Source organism: Dreissena polymorpha, chromosome 11 (genome assembly GCF_020536995.1).
Source record: "Dreissena polymorpha isolate Duluth1 chromosome 11, UMN_Dpol_1.0, whole genome shotgun sequence".
NCBI classification, from domain to species: Eukaryota; Metazoa; Mollusca; class Bivalvia; order Myida; family Dreissenidae; genus Dreissena; species Dreissena polymorpha.
The window spans coordinates 53898143-53919985 of NC_068365.1; the positions used below are offsets into that span (position 1 = coordinate 53898143).

Genomic DNA, 21843 nt, shown 5'->3' on the forward strand with positions numbered 1-21843 from the left:
ACAGTACTGTAACAATATAATATTGTGTCTGCCTTTATAAGCAATAAAACGGCTGCGTCTGTTTTAGATAAATTGCTGATTTCGGCTGAGTGTGAGAGGAACAAAGCCATACATTTGCCTCATTATTACAGAAATAAGACAAATGGTTGTCAAATGGTGTTTAAAAGAAATAATTATTGTAAATAATAATGTGAATTTACTTTGTTTGTTTGTAAGTTCTAAACAACACTATTCATTTAAATATGATATGGATTATTTTCCCTATTTTTATTTTTATTTTATTAAAACTAATAATCAATGATAAATATCATACTATAATGTTAAAAATTCGTCACAGTTGTCTAAATCTTGAATATTAGATGAACAATTTGCATAATCACGCGGTATTCTAACACTGACCAATCAGCGCGGAGTGCATAACGTAATTGTTCCGCCTACTCGTGGTGTTATCGACCAAGTGGGCGTTACTTTATTGAAACGGGTAAAGATCAAAGAAAGCCAGTAAAACCACATGTACCCGAGAAAGTTTTATAGTAAATAAACGCGAACTTATTCACATTGACTCTTTGCAACTTGGGTAGAATTGTTACACATTGCTGTTGAGAGAAAATTAAACTCTGAATTGTAAACTTGAATTTATAACAATTTAACAAGTTATTTGTGTTCGGACAATTCAGCACATTTATGTGACTTCAAATAAATAATAACACAGCGAAATTATCATCGGGATATCAAATCTTTTCGTGGGTCCGGAAAAATAAAGGACTTTCAACACCCACGATATTAATTTAAAGTATGAAAAATCAGGCGATGAATTTAAATCACTTGCTGGATATCGAGGACGCGACTTCCGGTGACGGCGGAGGCGGTGTCAAGATAGAAGCATTCGAAGCAAAATGTGCCGTCAAGTTGGAGGAACGAGAACTATGGACCAAGTTCAAGGAATACACGAACGAGATGATTGTCACCAAAAATGGAAGGTGCGTTTTACACTTGTTGCAAGTATTGCTTAACCCATTTATGCCTAGTGGATTCTCCCATCCTTCTTAATTGGATCAATTTATTTCCAAAATTAGGGATGTCTAGTTTATTTACATGTATTTCTATATTTAAAATATTTCTTACAGAAATTCCTTTAAGCAAACAGCGCGGACCCTGAGTCTACGCTGTTTGCCAAGGCCTTTTTTCTAGACGCTAGGCATAAATGGGTTAAAATGCAGTTTGCTAATCATTTACCACCTAGATACGTATTTGTACGCATTATTAGTCCTTTAGAAAGTTATATTGAACTAAAAAACTTTCTTACTAGATTCAAGTTTTTAAGGCTTCATTTCCGAAACTTAGATACTGATGAGCAGCAAACAGCATAAATCCTGAACAAACTGCGAGATACTCGCAGGCTGTTCTGGTTTTATGCTGTTTGCCTTAAGCACTGTTCACTTTGCTTCTAAGTGGGAAACGGTTAATCTTCTGACCACGAACGATAAGATGTTTTTCTATTCTGTAGGAAATCAGCATTCATTGAAAAAAAAACATGTGCCTTTAAGTGGGCAAAGCAACGCGACAAACATATACGATGAATCCATTGTATCAAAGATATAAGTACAATATAAAAAAATTCGATACACAAATTCATCCAATTTTAAAGTAATTATTGGCATGTCTATGGTACCTGATATGACTTTTTTATTGTTTGTGACAGAAGCCTCTCGCACCTGCAGCGCCCTGTTCGTAACCTAATTCGTAAATTTTGATTTGTAACACACATTTGAATTCCGTGAAATTCATTACAAAGTACGCTAAAATGTAAGTTTGTTTAAAAAAAATGGCTGCTTATCCTAAGACATCTTCGGAAACCACAGACTTCTCCCATAGTCCATTATACATTCGCGTCTATAAACATAATGTTGAAGCGGTATGCATGTAGGTTATCGTACAAATATAGTGTTTAAGTTTTCACAATACCCGTTCAAACTGTTTTAATTTCATCCTTAGCAACGCTTGCATTTCATCGAAGAGCGTTCCGGCAAACATATCAAAAACAGGAGGAATAAATAATTATTTAAAACAAATAAGCATCGATACGAGTGGTAAAGATATTGATAAAATCCTTTAAAAAATGTTATCTTCAGAAACGTTTGATATCAAATCTACGTATGTTTTCCTGCTTAATAAATAAACAATAAACACAAGTTTAATGCGCTTAAAGGGCCCTTGTACAAGAATAAACTTTTTTATAGTCTGAAAAACGATCGATTAACAAGTGATGGTAAGGCGTGCAAATTTGAATCTGAAATAGATAGAAACAAAATAAAAGAAGATGAGATTATTTTTGTTGTAAATATTTACCTTCGTTATTTTGATAAAGCATTTTTATTTAATAGCCTGCACCGGAAAAGAAGAATTTTTCTATTGTTTAAAGGACTTGTTAAAATATTTTCGTATTTTGAAGAATCTCATTAAATAAATTTACTTACAAAACTTTAGCAATTGATATAATTTTTTAATATATGTAAAAACAAGGAAAACGGTAAAAGGCCCTGCTACTGGGTTCAAACCCGATACCCCTTGAAACAAAAGTCCAAGCGTTAACACTGCGAAGGATTTTGAATTTCAATGGTAATTTAGACGTAACGTATTATTTTTCCGATTTTGAATGATGATTTTTTGTTAGCAAACATATATTTTATTTATGTGTTAAAAATAATGCATAGATTCTTTTTGAATCTATGACTTTCTTATTGTCATTTTGTCAAACTTTTAGCAATTTAATTTAACACGTAAACAACAAGTAAACAACGCACATCTTCGATTGCCATCTTAGAATCGGCACTTAACAATTATATTATTATATAATTATTTATAGAATTATAAATTATACATATCTAAATTATTCGATTGGAATTGCATTCTCTCTTCAATTTAAAGATACATAAAATATACAAATTATATTATAAATCAATAAAAGGTTAGATATTTTCTGCATTAAACGTTACGAAAATGATTACTTTCTTAAGTGTCGGCGAAATGATAATAATAAAGTGCTGTTTAAACATTGAACAGCTAGGTAATGCGATACATTCCGTGACGTATTAAATAATTAGCAAATTCAAAGGTAACCGCACAAGATCAAATTTGCATAAGTTGGAATTTCTAATTAAGGTGAACTCGATTGACGTTTTATTTAGCTTTCGAGTCGCAGGCTGGTATTTAAAAAGAATCTTAGTGGAAACTTTTAAGAATATTTTAAAAAGACCTTTTCTTACAAATAATTATATGCTATGAAAACTGTATTACATAATTTCCAATAAAATTCTAAATTGTATCAATATAACGGATTGTAGTCCCATGCCTTTCGAAGAATCGTGTTTCAAACACAAATTCTCCTCTTTTATTTCTTTTTTTATTTAAGTTTATATCTTTAGAATGTTTGTAAATATCGGGACATTAGGTACATCGGGTTATACTTAATTAAGATTTGTTTATTAAAACATGTAAATCGCCTTACAATTTACTGGATGTAACTTGTAAATATATTTACATGATTTATGTATGAAAATGTATTGTATATTTACATGATTTATGTATGAAAATGTATTGTAAGTTTCACAAAGACGATTGTGGCATATCATTATTTGAACACATATTGCTATTCGCAAAAAATTTATTTATAACTTTGAAAATAAAATCACTGTGCTGTCAGTCAAAAATTATATATTTATTTATAAGGTGTCACATGTTATATAATTAGATTAATGAATACAACGCATTGCCGGCGTCATTGTGCGAAAATAGGTCTTATGCATTATACGCCGTAATTCACTGAAGGTTTCGTGGTCTCATTAACGGATAGAGTAGATCTTGACCAGATTGTGCGGATGCGCAGGCAAAAGAGCTTCGCTGGCCGCACGCAGTTTAAGAGCCATTTTCGCATGAAGCACATACAAAGATAAAGCTTATGTCAAAATAACAATAACAAATATTCCAAAAAAGGCTAACTTAACCCATTTATGCATAGCGCCTAGAAAAAAAGGTCTTTGCAAACAGCGTAGACCCAGATGAGACGCCGCATGATGCGGCGTCTCATAAGGGTCTGCGCTGTTTGCTTAAAGGAATTTCTGTAAGAAATATCCTGAATATAGAAAATATATACTAGAAATTCCTAATTTTGAAAATAAATTTATTTAATAGAAGGATTGGAGAGTCCACTAGGAATAAATGGATTTAAAAATGCGTTATTATGCAGCTTACTTGACATTGAAGACCCAACGTTAGAATAAATCACAAACCTTTCTAAACCCTTAACAATGCGGGGCCAGGGTATTTAGGTTCAACCAGTGCAGATATGCATCTTTACGAGGTATTATTTTGATGTTAGCTGCGATATACGATAGGGTTGTAGGTATAAACTTTGAGAAAAACACAATCGGAATATTAGTGTAAGTTAACGAATTCAATATTTCATATGCGTAGGGCAATTTTGTGCAATAACTTTTGGCGGTTTGGGTGTACACAGGTGTTTCTTTGGGGAGTAACGACAATGACAACAAAATAGCTTAGCTTTAATTGAATAATAAACTTACTCTGGCGTGAAATGATTACATTCATAATTTGTAATAAATCATTTCCCACAAAAGTGACCGCAATGAACACAAACACCTTATTTTGCCAGCTTCTTCGTTAGATTTGAAAGCTGTATCTCTGTGTGTGTTTTTGTACATACAATTTTATCTTGAAAATCAAAACCAAGGTATCGTGCTCATTGTTGGAGTGCGTATGTCTGTCAGAATATATTGTTTCTTGTTTGAAATATAAACTGTTTTGTAAAAGTATTAAATAAACGTAATAAATGGTTGACTCTGCTGGGATATTGCAAGGTACATAAAAACATTGAGGTTGAGACATGTGTAAGAATTGAACTATTTATTTTGACGAGTATTGTTTGTTTGATTGCATTTCCATTTAAGGATTTCGACTTTGTCGTGTAACGTGGACTGATACTATTTCATTTGTAAAGGAACATGCGACGAACCCGTTAACTTAATTAGCCTCAACTTTACATTAGAACACACGAATTTAATTCTTCGCTAGCACGTTAAAGATATATGATGAAAAACAATATTTAAAAATTAATAAATGAAAACAATGCAGCAAATAGTATCATACTTACTTAAAACCTTAAATGTATTTTCGGACTTGGAAATTAAGTATGCGATTGTAATTAAATTGATACAAGTATCATCTTTTATAATGCAAAGTTTTTCCTACATTTCTTTGGCAAGTTTGTGGGCATTTACGGAAATTACGAATTAATCAAACACATAAAATGTGACACGCAGCTGTGCATATTTCTCTTTGTAAAAGTATAGCGTTTCCAACGCACCAAAAACGTCTTGGTCTTTGTCCGAATCCGGATTTATCTGATCTCTGTGATAGATACGCCTTCTTTCGATCAGCACACATTTGCATTTTATTACCTCATTATTACACGAATATTGCCTCAACTACTGGCGTGCACAGGAAACAAATAAAACTGCATGTGAGGCCCCCTCACTGCGAAAATCACTTGTTTCGATGAATATTACTACATATGTAAACGATAAGGGGCCATTTTAAGGAGTAAGCCCCTTAAGAGGGAATGTGTGGGTAATTAAAGTGCAACTGTGACCCTTTGATGTGTGGGTCTCGAGCGCTCTTGAGTGACCCTGTGATCTCGTGCGCTACAGCTCCCTAATAGGCCATAGGTTACAGGAGTGGGGCAGTGGTTAGCATCTGGGAACCAAAATATAAGTGACTTAATGTTAACATGATTTAATATATTACATTTTTTATTTATTATTTATAATAATAATAATAATAATAATAATAATTATTATTATTATTATTATTATTATTACTATTTTTATTATTTTGTATTATTATTATTATTATTATTATTATTATTATTATTATTATTATTATGTTTATGATTATAATAATTTTAATAATTTATTAAGTTCTCATATTTTTTTTTTTTTTTTAAATAAGTTCCGATATTTATTTGACTGAACGATACATACAATAAAGCAATTAAAATCTATAACAGTGATACTAAACTTCATTGGCTTATTATTCTTAAATTTGTCATTTTAAGAACTTTGTATTTAATATTTTTGATTCAATATACAAATTTGCTCACATCATACACATATATTTGCAAAACTTGTTTACCGGTATTTAACTTTACATAAACTAAAAAACAATTTTTTCAAATATCAAGAAATATGTCAAACGAAGTGTGTCATGGGTTGCAAACCAATGAAAAGTACCACTACTAAAGTTCACCCTAGACCACTAAATAAAAACGTGAAAAAATCACACAACTGACAAAATCTGTTCAGTTAATTGAAAGAACCCTTTTTTAAACCATTTCCCGCCCATAAAAAGAAATGTGAAAATGGCTCTGTGCAAACAGCATAACCAGAACCGCCTGAGAGTAACTCGCAGTATGTTCAGGTTTTATGCTGTTTGCTGCTCGTCAGCATCATAGGGTTGGAAATGAAGCCTTTAAAACTTAAGAAAAGTCTTCTTTTTTTAAATTTGTCTAAGGGACTACAGACGTGTCAAATGCGCATCTAAGAGGCAAAGGTTTAACACAGCAATAAACTTCATTTGCGTGCGGTTGTCATTGACTATTCTCCGTGTTGCCATAGCTGTCATACATCCCTCCCCTCTTGCAGGCGCATGTTCCCGGTGTTCAAGGCGAGTATCAGCGGGCTCGACCCGAACGCCATGTACTCGATCCTGCTCGACTTTGTGCAGGTGGACGCGCACCGCTGGAAGTACGTGAATGGCGAGTGGGTGGCCGGCGGGAAGGCGGAACCCAGCGTCCCCAACTGCGTATACGTACATCCGGACAGCCCAAACTTCGGCAGCCACTGGATGAAGGAGCCCATCTCCTTCTCCAAGGTCAAACTGACCAATAAGATGAACGGCGGAGGACAGGTGAGCGCATAGTCTCATTGCTTACTTCTTTTACTCCAAACTATCTAAATTCTCTCTTTATTCTTTTAGTATTTTCTTCTTCGTCATTTTCTACTTCTTCTTGATTATAATCATTTATATATTACTTCTATTATTACTTCTATTATGACCTTTATTAATACCTTTATTAATACTTTTATTAATACTTTTATTAATACTTTTATTCATACTTTTATTAATACTTTTATTATCATGATTATTATTATGATTATTATTATGATCATTATGAGTATTTTTATTATTTTTATTATTATTTTTATTATTATTATTATTATTATTATTATTATTATTATTATTATTGTTATAATAATAATAATAATTATTATTATTATTAATGTCGTCGTCATCGTCAAAGTGATTATTAAGTTTTAACAATTTATAACACAAATCACGTTTTTATTGGATCCGTGATTTTATTGGCAAATTAGATAATTGAAATCTGCCAGTTTTCTTCTGAAATATTTAAGGGTAGTTTCAACATTAAGAACTATTCTTCGAATTTTTGTCGGTTTTGTAATTTTATCCTGAAATAATAAATGCTTTCATTAAGAAAAAGAATCGAATTAAACTTCATTTCAAACTTAATAAAAACAACAACATAACATTCATTGAATAAAACTTTTCGACGTTTGGTGTTATACGGATTTTTCCTAAGTAACAATACTATTCCCACGTTCAAGAAAGCATGGTCGCATAACAACGTCGTTCATTGTAATCCGATAATCTCGATCCCTAACATTATCAGAGATGCGTCCACAATGTGTTGTTCTTTTGGCAACAGAGTAGCTGTTTTGACACCATTTTAGCACCAAGGTGTTGTGTCCACCTGATCTTCTCGTCCGAGCCGTCATATTTGACACGCCGATATGGAATTTGCATTTTGTTGGTTTTCGAACGTGAAATGAAACACATACAATTAAATGACATTATTTACGACAGGAAACTAAAGGAAAAAACAACAACTACACAACAACAACAAACAATGAGTCCTTCTTAATATACATTTATTAAATTTTATAATATCCGTATGCATTCTTACAGGAAAAGAGCGTAGATATCTAGTAAAGGATACAAACTTAATTTTTAAAATATAATATAAATAGGTTGTTCAAATTTTCTGTCATTATTATTGGGTACACTCTTTGTAATAAAGTTGCACTCAATGAATTATTTCAAATGTTTTGGACCTATTAATTTGAAGCACTGGCCTTTTTCGTAACACCGCATTACCTGCGTCGGAATCTCGTGTCAGTTGTCTGGAAGTCCAGGTTGATCCTGGAGGAATGAAATGTATGGTCTGTCAGAATAACTCGTTAGTTACCGCTCTTCGCAGCTGGGTGCCAGGATTCACGGTAAAATCGCCGCTTAGTGACGGTTGTCAAGCAAATACCTGCTTGGACATCGTCTGGTCATTATGATTACCATAATGGGGTGTTAGTGTATTCAATTCCAAAAACACAGGCGTTATTCTTTGTTGTTTACTTTTTCGTCTTAATTTTGATATTATTTGTTATTTATACTACTTATAATACTGCTACTACAACTTCGTCTACTGCTTCAAATACTATTAGTAAGTCAGTAGTAATATAAAAGTTCTATACAAGTAAAGCAAAACGATATTAAAACTAATGTATGCATGAGACTTTTACGACAATGTAATGTAATCAAAGTTTATTGTAAGATTATTCTTTTAATGTGTGAATACATACACATATGATACATAGCATTGACGGATTGAATTATTAATGAAGAACTTATAAATCAATGACCGTTTCATTGTTGATCGTTAAAAGCAAACAATAAGAGCCATTATACAGTCATAATACTGGTAATATTGCGAGCAATAATAGCAATACTGGTTCAAACAAATTACTTTACTACCATAATAAACAAGCATTAGAACAATCTCTTTGAAAGAAAAGTAAGTTTAATCATGATTTTGCCACCCCCATAGTCAGAGGTAGCATACTGTAACGACAAGCAATACTGCAACATCGAACTTCTTTAATCACCTCCACTAAAAGTCCACTAAAACTGTCCGTGTGCCCATACGTTAAAAACTGCGACTTTACTTCCTTCATTCGTTCTTTCCTTTAAAGGAAGTCTCCTCCTAGCAGAAATCCACTGTAAGCGTAAAACGGTCTTCCCTGATTAGCTCTTGCGGATTGCACAAGCTAATCTGGGACGACACTTACGTACGTGTATTATGTCCCGTTTTCTCAGAACGAGGCTCATATAAAGACTGGTTCCCCGTTACAGATCATGCTCAACTCGCTGCACAAGTATGAGCCCCGGCTTCACGTTGTAAAGGTGACGACAAACGCCCAAAAGAAGCGGATCAGCAGCTTCAACTTCCCAGAGACGCAGTTTATAGCGGTCACCGCGTACCAGAACGAGGAGGTGGGTGAAGTTTAGGGATTGTGGGGTGGTTGCGCAAAAACAACACAGCCCTTTTTATATAATTTGTTAAGTAAACAATTTGTTATATAATGTTCCTGACATAATGAATAAAACTGATTAAAACGTTTATAATTTCTGACAAAGTCTATGCATTTTCAACTTTTGCACGTTACACGTTTTTATCAATACTTGAATACGAAGATGTATTTTTTGATATTACACCTGTTCAATCATTATTGGAATAATGTGGTCATTATACAATTTTCAATTTATGTTTATTGCTTTTTACTATCAAACCAACTCTAGCGCTTTTTTATTTTTAAGATCACCGCACTGAAGATTAAACATAACCCGTTTGCAAAGGCATTCCTGGACGCCAAAGAAAGGTAGTCGTTCCCTCTAGTTTGGTTGTGTTGAGTTGTGAAAAAAAACAACCTAAAAACATCTTCTGGTAGTCATAACAACATCAACCTATTGAGTTGTTGTTTTGATAAATGTGTTGTGTTCTCTTGTCATTGTGATTTATGTGTGTACACCTATCAAAATATTAAATAAAATAAATAAATACACGTGTTATTTACTAGTAAGTGAAGGATAATAGTATTAAAAAACAAACAAATTTTTTTAATCGAGGCGCACTCTACTTGACTGTCTAAAGGTAAATATCAAATAACATTTTATGATTTTCTATTCAATAATTAAAAAGAATTATCGTTATTTTCAGACCGGAACAAAGAGATTTTTTAGAAGAAAACTTGGACAACCAACAACGCTCCCTATCACACTGTAAGTATTGTAATCAACACCAAAAATTATATGGTAAAACATGTAGTACATTTGATAAACTCATTTATGCTAGCTAGAAAAAAGGCCTTGGTAAATAGCGTAGACCCAGATGAGACGCCGCATCATGCGGCGTCTCATATGGGTCTGCGCTGTTTGCTTAAAGGAATTTCTGTAAGAAATATTCTAAATATAGAAATAAATATACTAGACTTCCCCAATTTTGGAAATAAATTGATCCAATTTAGAATGATGGGAGAGTCCACTAGGCATAAATGGGTTAATCATATATATATATATATATATATATATATATATTTGACCCAAATGGCACGTCATGTACATGACCCTTTGGATATTGTCTTTGCCTAAAGTCTATTGTCTAAAGCCCGCCCAAGGATTTTCCTGACGCCCACCCTTAAATTGCGCTTCTTCGCCAAACGCGACACACAATCGGGGTTTACCGGTGGCTTGATTTACCTTCTTGTTATATTGAGTGGCACTCGAGTTAAGCAAACAAGATCGAAACTAACTCAATTGAAGCGAACAGGTGTAGAAAATCAACACAAAGTTCACCTACTATATCATTTTCGTATTGACAAATTCTCGAAGGAATCTTGGCAGGGTCTCGGTTATATCTGCGGATGAATTAATAATCGCGTGACTTTAAAGACATGTTTGAAACCTATTTTAATGCTGATCTCGTGGGAATTCCTTTGCCAATAGACGATCATATCTGCTGTTAGTGATCTGAAAATGGATCCCTCGTTGAATTTATTAGCAATTTATTTAGGTGGTTATTTATTGGTTGTATCATAATCGCGGGTGTTTTTCAAATTGGACCTGAAGTATTTTAAACACGTTAACAATACAGCATACTATGACGAATAAGCCGCGTCCTTGGCAACCTGGGCCTCGTGCAAGTAATTAAAGTGTCATCTCAGATTAGCCTGTGCAGTCCGCACAGGCTTAACAGGGACGAAACTCTCCGCCTTTACTGGATTTTCGTTAAGAAGAGAATCTCTTTTAAACAGTGAATTAAATAAAAGCTGAAAATGTCGGCCATGATTAGCATGTGTAAACTGCACAGGCTAATATGGAACGACTCTTTCAGAATACCCATTAAGATGAGTTTTCTCAGAAAGCTTCTCTACATAATGTATAAATAAATATTAGGTCAGTATTGTTTAAATAATGAGTAAAATGTCAATCATATGCGATCAAAAATTTGTTCGACTGCAACGCTGAATTCCAAATGGAGCTTTCATGAAACAGGCGACAGCCGTGCTTAGGAAGCGGCTGTGAAAGTCTGTGACGAAATTAATCACCACTCTGCTAATCACCCTGCACAATGGCTCGGTCCCGGGGAATAGGGTCACTTATCTCAATTTGTCAAAATGTCAGCAGAACTTATCTGAGTAGGTGAGAAGACTGGGCAGATAGGGTGCCCAGATTGAATAGAGTCGGGTCGCGCTTTTGAAAACTCCATGTAAATTTCTGTGATTTCCTCACGTATTTGTGAAGTGTACAAGATAAACTAGCCCGCTACTTATACATAAATTATTAAGTAGCTTTTTCACCGGTTTCATTTAAACATGGTAGATGGGCCTTTGACAGCGCACAGGTGGTTCAAGTGATTGATAAAATTGAGGAACGAATAGAAGGAAATAGTTCTTAAAGATAGTTCAATCTGTTTTATTACCGCTGCAACAAATGGCGTAAATTTATCACTGTTTGACGCGCTGTAAAGAAGAAAGTCTTACAAGTTCATGGGGTCGCTCTCAAGGAAAGCTGCGCACACAGGCGTCCTTTCTGATATGGATTATTTGTTGCGAGATATAAATCCCGTCTTTGTACGTCGTTGCCACGCCCGTATCCAGAGCGAGTTTAACCCATTTATGTCTAGTGGACTCTCCCATCCTTCTAAATATCAATTTATTTCCAAAATAAGGGATTTCTAGAATACCTTTTTCTATGTTTAGAATATTTCTTATATAAATTCCTTTAAGCAAACAGCGCAGACCCTGATGAGACGCCGCGTCATGCGGCGTCTCATCTTGGTCTACGCTGTTTGCCAATGCCTTTTTTCTAGACGCTAGGCATAAATGGGTTAACTTTTTTTTACGGTGAAAGAAAAAAACTTGTATTTAGCGATGAGTCACAAATATACTCATGACATCAAATATTGTTTTCGCTGTATTTGAACAATAGTTCGATTAGAATGATAGTACTGTACAGTCCAAGTGTTGAAGCAGCACAGATTTCTCAGTATAATGACACAATTATTCTTGATAGACATTTATTTTTGCTCTTAGTAAACAGATAAATTTAATTTAATAATATCTGCTAGTGAATGTTGTCAATTCTTTTTTTGTCCCTAATAAATGCACTTAATACCATTTGCATGGGTAATGCGTGCTTGTTTTATTCGGGCACGTCAAGAAATTTAAAGGTTTGATCAATATAAGTTTAACCCAGTTATGCCTAACGTCTAAAAAATGCCTTGGCAAATAGCGTATACCCAGATGAGACGCCGTATGATGCGGCGTCTCATCAGGGTCTGTGCTGTTTGCTTAAAGGAATTTCTGTAAGAAATATCCTGAATATAGAAATAAATGTACTAGACATCCCTAATTTTGGAAATAAATTAATCCAATTTAGAAGGATGGGAGAGTCCACTAGGCATAAATAGGTTAAGATGTTTGCACGACATGTTATCTGCACACGTTGAATCAGAACAATACAGAAAAGCGTATTTCAAAACATATAAATATATGAGCCTTGTTCTGAGAAAACTGGGCTAAATACATGTACGTAAAGTGTCGTCCCAGATTAGCCTGTGCAGCCCGCACAGGCTAATCAGGGACGACACTTTCCGCCTAAATTGGATTTTGCTAAGAAGAGACGTCATTTAAACGAAAAATGTCATAAAAGCGGAAAGTGCCGTCCCTGATTAGCCTGTGTGGTTTGCACAGGCTAATCTGGGATGACACTTTACGCACATGCATTTATCCCAGTTTTCTCAGAACGCGACTCATATATGTTCTATTGAGGTGAGCATTATTAATATCGACACACTTGACTTGTGAGCGTTTAATATGTAACATATACAAAATAGATTATACCTCTCACAGATTTGGTTAAGCAAATGATAAGAGTGAATCTCATGGATTAGCGTATTGGTTTGCACGGATAATCCGCACTTTGTAAACATAAGGAGTTTGTGTAGTTGGTCGGATTAGCAAAAGATAGGAAAGAAATGTCCGTTGAGTAACCAGTGATGCTCCATCTAACCTCTCAAGTGTACGCATCGTTCCTAGGATAATTGCGATGGGCGATTGCCATCAGTTATCGAATGAAAAAGGGAATAGTTTAATTCAATTTTCGGCGCCTTTGAAGTCTACATTGAGCGACACAATAGAGCTGGCGGGTCAATTGGCCATGGGTGAACGTTCTGATAACGCTGAAAAGTGGGATCCGTTTTATATTGCGATGTTTGTCAATCTTTTGACAGACCCGAAAGATGCGCAGATTTGGGCTTTCGTTAATTTGATATAGAAAAATTAATAAAAGTTGAACGCAAAATGTAGATGTTTATTTGATGCCGTTATTTCTGGACTAATATTGGCATTGTTAGCGACACTACAAAATACAATGTACTTTGGTATTTGTATTTCATAATTATGCAATTATACGTACTAGTGGTTGGTAGTTGAATAATAATGTGTTGGCCTCATACAAAGTATCTGTTACATGGTCGCCCCTTTGTCAGATATTTACATGATTTGTTTCAAGTGCGCTAATCGCTTTAAAAAAAAGAAGATATTACATAAAAAATCACGGACCAGAATCACAATTGCGCGACCGCTTATCTGCTCATGCGAAAACAACAAAATTGCCAACAAAGCAATCTTTAACATTTTCAAAGGAAATAATTAAAAATAGAACGATCAGTTATAGTTTTCTGTCATATTAACTCTTTCAGTGCTGGAACCGAATTTTGAAGGCCTTTGCAAACAGTTTGGATCCAGATAAGACGCCACAGAACGTGACGTCTCATCACGATCCTAACTATTTGCTATTCTGATAGTATTCTTTGAAAAAAATCGAAGAAAATGCTCATTTTAGAAATTCAGCAGACGACATTTTAGCAGAAAACAAACTTCCAAGCATGCAAAGGGTTAAGACTAGAAAACTTGATACGGTCAGGTGCTGAAGAGATGCTGCAAAAACACACAAGATGTTCACCGTGGGTGGCAACAGGCAGTGTCGCTTTGCTAAATAAAACGACTATTAAACTCATAGTCGCCCGTAACAGCTCATTTTCAGCCATCCAGCCGTATCATATAGATAGCGCTGTATCTGATGAAATTATAATAACTTCAATTGAAATCTCTCATCGCAATATTAAGACGGTGTAATGTTGGACCACACCAAGCTGGTAATGAAACTCTATGGAAACGGTTTATGTATTAAATGGATTTAAAACGAGATCAAATTGTTGACATAAGCGGCGTTGCCAACAAAATCTGAGTGGTGTCTGTTTAAGGAGTTGTTGTTATTCAAAATAAACGAGACACTTTTCAGTCTTTTCAATTCTTAATTTGATAACACGGTTGTTATTACAAGGTCTGATGATACATTCAAGAAGCTTCAAGTGGCTGCGCGTGTCCAAATCAATGACTCAGTGACGAAGAAGAAATGACATTAGTCACTCGAGCATGTCTGAAATTAAAGAGAGTCGCGTTCTGACAAATCTGGGCATAATGCATGTGCGTAAAGTGTCATCCCTAAACACGGACGACACTTTCCGCCTAAATTGGATTTTTGCTAAGAAGTAGACTTCATGTTAACGAAAAATATCATAAAAGCGGAAAGTGTCGTTCCTGATTAGACTGTGCCATTTGCACAGGCTAATCTAGGACGACACATTGCGCACATGCATTATGCCCATTTTTCTCAGAACACGACTCAAGATATGAGCCTCGGTCTGGGAATACCAGGATTAATGCATTTGCGTAAGGTGTCGTCCCAGTTTAGGCTGTGCAATCAATACAAGCTAATCAGGGACGTATTGTATTTTTCGTTTAAAGTAAGTCTCTCCACAGTGAGAATTCAGTATATGCGGAAAGTGTCGCCCCTGATTAGCCTGGGCGGACTGCATAGGCTAATCTGGGAAGATATTTTATGCACTTGCATTAAACGGTAAACCACGTTTTCCCAGAACTATTCTCGTATGTAGATTTTTTTTAACCCATGTGAGTTCAGACGAGTCTTCGAGGTTCTTAAGTGCATGTCATGTCACTTTTTAAAATACAAACTTGTTGCGATGGGTGATAACATGTAAATTTTCATTGAAACTGTATATACTGTGTTGGCTGTAATACAATACTAAAAATAGCTGCCATGGTATTTTGTAACGTACATTCAAAATTAAATGTCGTTCAGTACAAAGTCTCTGTGAACAGTTGACATAACATCCACGCAAAATAATGAATGTACTGGTTGTCAGACGGTCACCCATGGGGCTAAGGCATTCTAGGAGTTTAACCAATTTATGCATAGCGTCTAGAAAAAAGGCCTTGGCAAACATCGTAGACCCAGATGAGATGCCACATGATGCGGCGTCTCATCAGGGTTTGCGCTGTTTGCTTAAAGGAATTTCTGTAAGAAATATTCTAAATATAGAAATAAATATACTAGACATCCCTTGTTTTGGAAATAAATTGATCCAATTTAGAAGGATGGGAGAGTCCACGAGGCATAAATGGGTTAAACATTGCAATACGCTGATTATTACAACCTGATAATAAAGAGGTTGACAAAGCGAAAGATATAGTTGTACTACTTTAGATTATCAAATATGAACTACACATATTGACTGGTTTATAATATGAGTCGCGTTCTGAGAAACTTGGGCTAACTGCATGTGCGTAATGTGTCGTCCCAGATTAGCCTTAGCAGTCCGCACAGGCTAATCAGGGACGACACTTCCGCTTTTATTACATTTTTCTTTTAAATGAAGTCTATTCTTAGCAAAAATCCAATTTAGGCGGAAAGTATCGTCCCTGATAAGCCTGTGCGGACTGCACAGGCTAATATGGGACGACACTTTACGCACATGCATTAAGCCCAATTTCTCAGAACGCGGCTCATATGAGTCGCCTCGTCCGAAAATGGGTAATCGCACAGTCTGGTCAGGGCTTCACATGTACTCACAGAGTACATGGGAAACTCGGAATATTTGTGTTATGTCCAATGAAGGGAAGTCCAATGATTAATAATTCCTGACAAACCAAACGAGATGTATTGTGCGAGAATGTTGATTGTTACAAACACGCCTATTTTAACACATTTATTCCTAGTGGACTCTCCCAACCTTCTACACTGGATCAATTTATTTCCAAAATTAGGGATGTCCAGTATATTTATTTCTATATTTAGAATATTTCTTACAGAAATTCCTTTAAGTAAACAGCGCAGACCCTGATGAGACGCCGCAACATGCGCTGTTTGCCCAGTTCTGTTTTCTAGACGCTAGGCATAAATGGGTTAAGTTTAGAGTTCGGGCCATGCATAATATCGGTTTATGTTCTTTTTTTTCAGTGACGGGAACGTGGTACATGCCTCCTGGTGGTGGTTTATTTCCGCCCCCAGCTCACCAGTTTGCCAACACCCTCGGCCTCGCCAACCCGCACTGCGACCGCCTCTCCTTCCGGAACTCTCGGCACGCACCATACCCGCATCCCTACCAACGGCGCTCACCTCCTAGTAAGTATATAACTTTTTAATAACGATAGTAATTCATTAATAAAAATCATTAATAACTACTTCTACTACTACTACTTCTACTACTACTACTACTACTACTACTACTACTACTACTACTACTACTACTACTACTACTACTACTAACTAATACTACTACCACTACTACCACTACCACTACTACTACCACCACCACCACCACCACCACCACCACCACCACCACCACCACCACCACCACCACCACCACCACCACCACCATCACCACCACTACCACTACCACCACCACCACCACCACCACTACCACTACCACTACCACCACCACCACCACCAACAACAACAACAACAACAACAACAACACCAACACCACTACTAACACCACTACTTGCCTTCATTGACCATTTTCGATTAATAACGCCATCAAAAGTATTCGCATCGTCACTGTGGTCAAATTTGTATAGCCATGTCCTATTTAATCAGTGAAATAGTGTGTTTGGGACTTGCGGTCCGTATTTGTATATTGCTTATGTACCCTACATTCAATGTCACCTGTCTTATAATAGTTATAAACAAAACTAGGGGTGTATGCGCACAATGTTTATGTCTTAAAATGTTCATTTTGTGGCCCTTGAATAAAAGGGACGCTATCTTATTTAAACCATCTTAACCATTAAAATCGACATTGAAATGATAACACTCTTTTGGACAGTGTTTACATATGTTGATGTGTCGCCGTTTTCATGTTCATTTGTCAACAATATAAACATATTTAACGAGGAATTCTCGTTTTGAGCTAGCATTTAAACCTCTCTCAATGTGTAATTGAAAGGCAAAGATTTTCATTATCTTCTCAAGAAGATTTTTCTAGTTCGTGGTTTAACTTTTGTAATTTTGTTTTATGTTTCCAACCGATACGCCACCGCTTGATCTTCGCTATAAAACACACGTGAATAATTCCCATAGAGCGGGCCACAATAGAACCGTTTAAATCTATTTCCACTTTATGGCCGGCCTTTTATCATCAAATTTGTTCAATGCGACTTTTAAAGTCAGGGACCCATGTTTTTATTTAATTAAGCTAAATATATATCGACCCCCATTCAAAGGATATAACACTACGCACCAATTTCGTTACATATTTTCTGCTGAACAAATGCAATTAATGGCAATTTGCACTGTCATACTATGAAGTTTAAAGTATTTACAACGTCGTAAAATTTCAATAATATGCAATCTAAGTTCAGCAACAAATTATATTAATTTTCCTTTTGTCTGTTGGATTTCATAATCGGTGAATTAATTGCCACTTAGCACATAGGATCTTTGAAGATCTGGTAATATTTGCCATAAATCCCGAGGGTCAATAGCATTTTCACCTTTTCCAGTCTTCAGATTGACTGACCAGCAATTGGTTATAATTTAATTGCCGCGTTTATGACGAAAATTGCTCGAATACGTCGTCACGTCGCGGGCGATATCGCTGTTACTTGGACATAAATTTGTTCATTGTTTGTTTGTTTGAAACCAATATTATTTCCGTTTCGTGCGTCAGAAAGTCCAAATGATGATATATTGACCGATTATGAAATCCAGCAAACAAAAGGAAAATTAATATAATTTGTTGCTGAACTTAGATTGCATATTATTGAAATCTTACGACGTTGTAAATACTTTAAACTGCATAGTATGACAGTGCAAATTGCCATTAATTGCATTTGTTCAGCAGAAAATATATGCGCTTTAACGATTTCTGCAAAATAATATTTACCACATAATAATACTCTAGTATGGAAAAATGTTCGGGTATTTGAAAAATGTATAATTGACTTGAGAAAATTTGGCATAATGCAAGTGCATTAAATATCTTGTAAGATTAGCCTGTACAGTCCACACTAGCTAATTACGGACGACACCTTTTTTTCCAGACTGGAATTTCGCTTAGAAAAGACTTCATTTACACGAAAATTCCATACAAGCGGAAATAGTCTTATATGTAGTGTTATTTTATTTCAAAGTGACTTTCATCCTACGTTACCTTCAGTTTCATACTTCATTTATATTACATAAAAAACCAAACAAGTGAGTAAGTATATCAACAATATAACGGAATGTTAAATTATATTAGTCTGTGCGGTATTCATAGGCTTATTATGGGCGACATTTTCCCTTTAATTTAATTTTTCGTTTAAATGATGTCCCTTCTTTGCGAAAATCCAGTTTAGGCGGAAAGTGTCGTCTCTGATTATCCTGTGCGGACACCGCATGCTTATCTGGGACGACTCTTATACGCACATGAATTCAGGCCCGTGTTCACAGAGCATGGCTCATATGTATGCATATAAAGACGATGTTTTCCATGCTTGCAGACACGATATCCCGGGACATGAGCCAGAATCTGCCGATGCTGAACATCGCCGACAACTGGAGCCAGTTCACGAGCACCGCCGGCATGCTCAACTGCAACTCCGGCTCCCAGCCTCAGTACGGTATGTGGATGGGCTCCGCTATGCCGGGAAACATCTCGCCCAATCAGAACTGTTCTATGCCGTATCTGCGCAACGCCTCTTACTCGATCCCGTCATCCACATCTAGTCAGAGTCACATGACTTCCTCTTCCGGTCTGATGGCGTTCGACCAGTGCGACATCTCTAGTTTCGTGCCGACGCCCTCTCGAGACGTGTCCCGGAACAGCAATTGGAGCCCGCTAACTCCGCCCCCTATATGAAGTGCGAAATGAAGGGCCACAACTGCCAACTGTGATACTAGTGAAAATTCGAGGACTTGGGAGAAATGTCCCGTTTTTACCACGATATAGTGAAACCAAATATAAAACAAAGACACGACCTCGATTGTTCTCTGGTGGGAGAATATTGTTGCGAGTGAAATGGTTTGCAAGTGAGAACGCCGTGACTTCGGCTTAAATAAAAGTTAAAATGGGCTTTGGTACGGCACCAGACAGTCTAAACGAACATTATAGTCGTACATGTTAAGAACTCGATTTATCTGAAGGAAATTAGCATCGTCTGGGAAAGGGACTTAAAGCACGTGGTAAAACTAAACAAGATTTTCGATAAGAAGGGACTTCCTGTTAACGAGAAATGACACAAAAGCGGAAAGTCTCGTCCCTGATGCGCACATGCTTTAAGATCCGTTTTCATAGAGCGCGGCTCAAATTTAGTCATACTCTGAGAAAACTGGACTACACAGGCTTATCAGGGACGACACTTTACGCACATGCATTATGCCCAGTTTTCCTCAGACCACGACTCAAATATATTATAAAGTATTTCTGTGACATTTAAATGTCTGTTATAAAATCTGGACATATCAAATATGAAAATGACGTCAGAATCGAGCGTCATAGGCAGCCACTATGCCTTATGACAAACGTGCATATTAAGAAAACGTTATAAATGTGATTATATATGTTTTATCAATTTGTATATACTGTATGTTCTTACCTGTAATTATGTGCTATTTAAGATTTGCAATGACTATGTTACTCGCAAACATTTGTATATACTCTGTTAATTATGTACATACATATTTAATCATTCGTTCATGAATGCATTTTTGGATAATTGTATATACCTGTTTAAATGTTGCAATGAGTACACTTCATGAGCCAAAGCAGATTATTTGAACAGTTATTCTGATTTTGTTCTATCAGTGACGAAGTACGAGACGATATCAACAGTATCATGAATCTCATTTTTGTACAAAGTTACACATTAAAATCACCACACTTTAAACAGACTCGTCATTTCTATCCATTTAAGATTCCCTTTGTAAGTACCTATATGTGTCTGCGACCACTTCTGCGTGTTTATATTGCGCACAAAATTACAAATTAGATATTTGCAGTTGGATACGCGAGCAATCAGTTTTAATAATTAGCCATTTGTACAAATATAAGATCTGTCGGAACGCAGTGCCCCATACTGGTTGTACGTGAATTGATTAAAACGATGTTCGGGAATAATATCAATAATGCTGTGTAATTAGATGTAATTTAAGATTGATAGAAAGTTATATTTGTATTGTAATGAATTAAACCAAATAGCAGTGTGGCGAAGTAAACTTGGGTGTTTTTGATCGTCTTTTGAAGATCGCGGTGTTTTGTTTGCATTGTGGTGTGGAGTGCGGTCGATGAGGTGATCCTAGACACGTCAAAACAAATCGGGTCTACCACAGAGACGCGACTTTCAGGAATTTAAAACTCACAATTAAAGGAACTTTGTTCTGAAGAAATAGTTCTGTCGATCGCGTTAGAATATGTGCAATCTACAAGAAGATCGTGGAAGATGCATTGCATTTAACAAAATAATATGAGCCTCGTTCTGGGAAAACTGGGCTTAATGCATGTGCGTAAAGTGTCGTCCCAGATTAGCATGTGCAGTCCACACAAGCTTATCACTTTCCGTTCTATGTAAAATGTTATATTTGTATATAGGCAGTCTCTTCTTAGCGAAAGTACTGTCAAGGCGGAAAGTGTCGTCCCTGATTAACCTGCGTGGACTGCACATGCTAATCTGGGACGACAGTTTACGGAAATAAATTTAGCCCTTCTTTCCCAGAACGTGGCTCATATGTACGAGTGTAAACTGGTTGTGGCCGAGATATGTACGTGTGTAAACTGGTTGTGGCCGAGATATGTACGTGTGTAAACTGGTTGTGGCCGAGATATGTACGTGTGTAAACTGGTTGTGGCCGAGATATGTACGTGTGTAAACTGGTTGTGGCCGAGATATGTACGTGTGTAAACTGGTTGTGTTCGAGATATGTACGTGTGTTAACTGGTTGTGGTCGAGATATGTACGAGTGTAAACTGGTTGTGGCCGAGATATGTACGTGTGTAAACTGGTTGTGGTC

The 21843-nt window shown here is 36.0% G+C and overlaps 2 protein-coding genes across 23 annotated transcripts in view; one reads left to right on the forward strand and one right to left on the reverse strand.

The window, feature by feature from the left end:
* The first annotated feature begins 581 nt into the window (after positions 1–581).
* Positions 582–20723, forward strand: LOC127851286 (T-box transcription factor T homolog 1-like). Its single transcript, XM_052384981.1, has 7 exons — positions 582–980; positions 6720–6984; positions 9283–9423; positions 9748–9809; positions 10148–10209; positions 16813–16977; positions 19338–20723. Exons 1-7 carry the CDS (start codon positions 796–798, stop codon positions 19694–19696), a joined length of 1239 nt encoding a protein of 412 aa, XP_052240941.1. The 5' UTR covers positions 582–795; the 3' UTR covers positions 19697–20723.
* LOC127851279 (protein O-mannosyl-transferase TMTC3-like) overlaps positions 16720–21843 on the reverse strand; it is a 93362-nt gene continuing 88238 nt past the window's right edge. For all 22 annotated transcript variants that reach the window (XM_052384931.1, XM_052384955.1, XM_052384954.1 and 19 more), the window contains one exon: positions 16720–16974. In XM_052384931.1, coding sequence (XP_052240891.1) covers positions 16968–16974 — 7 coding nt within the window. In that variant the 3' untranslated portion in view covers positions 16720–16967. The remainder of the gene's footprint in view (positions 16975–21843) is intronic.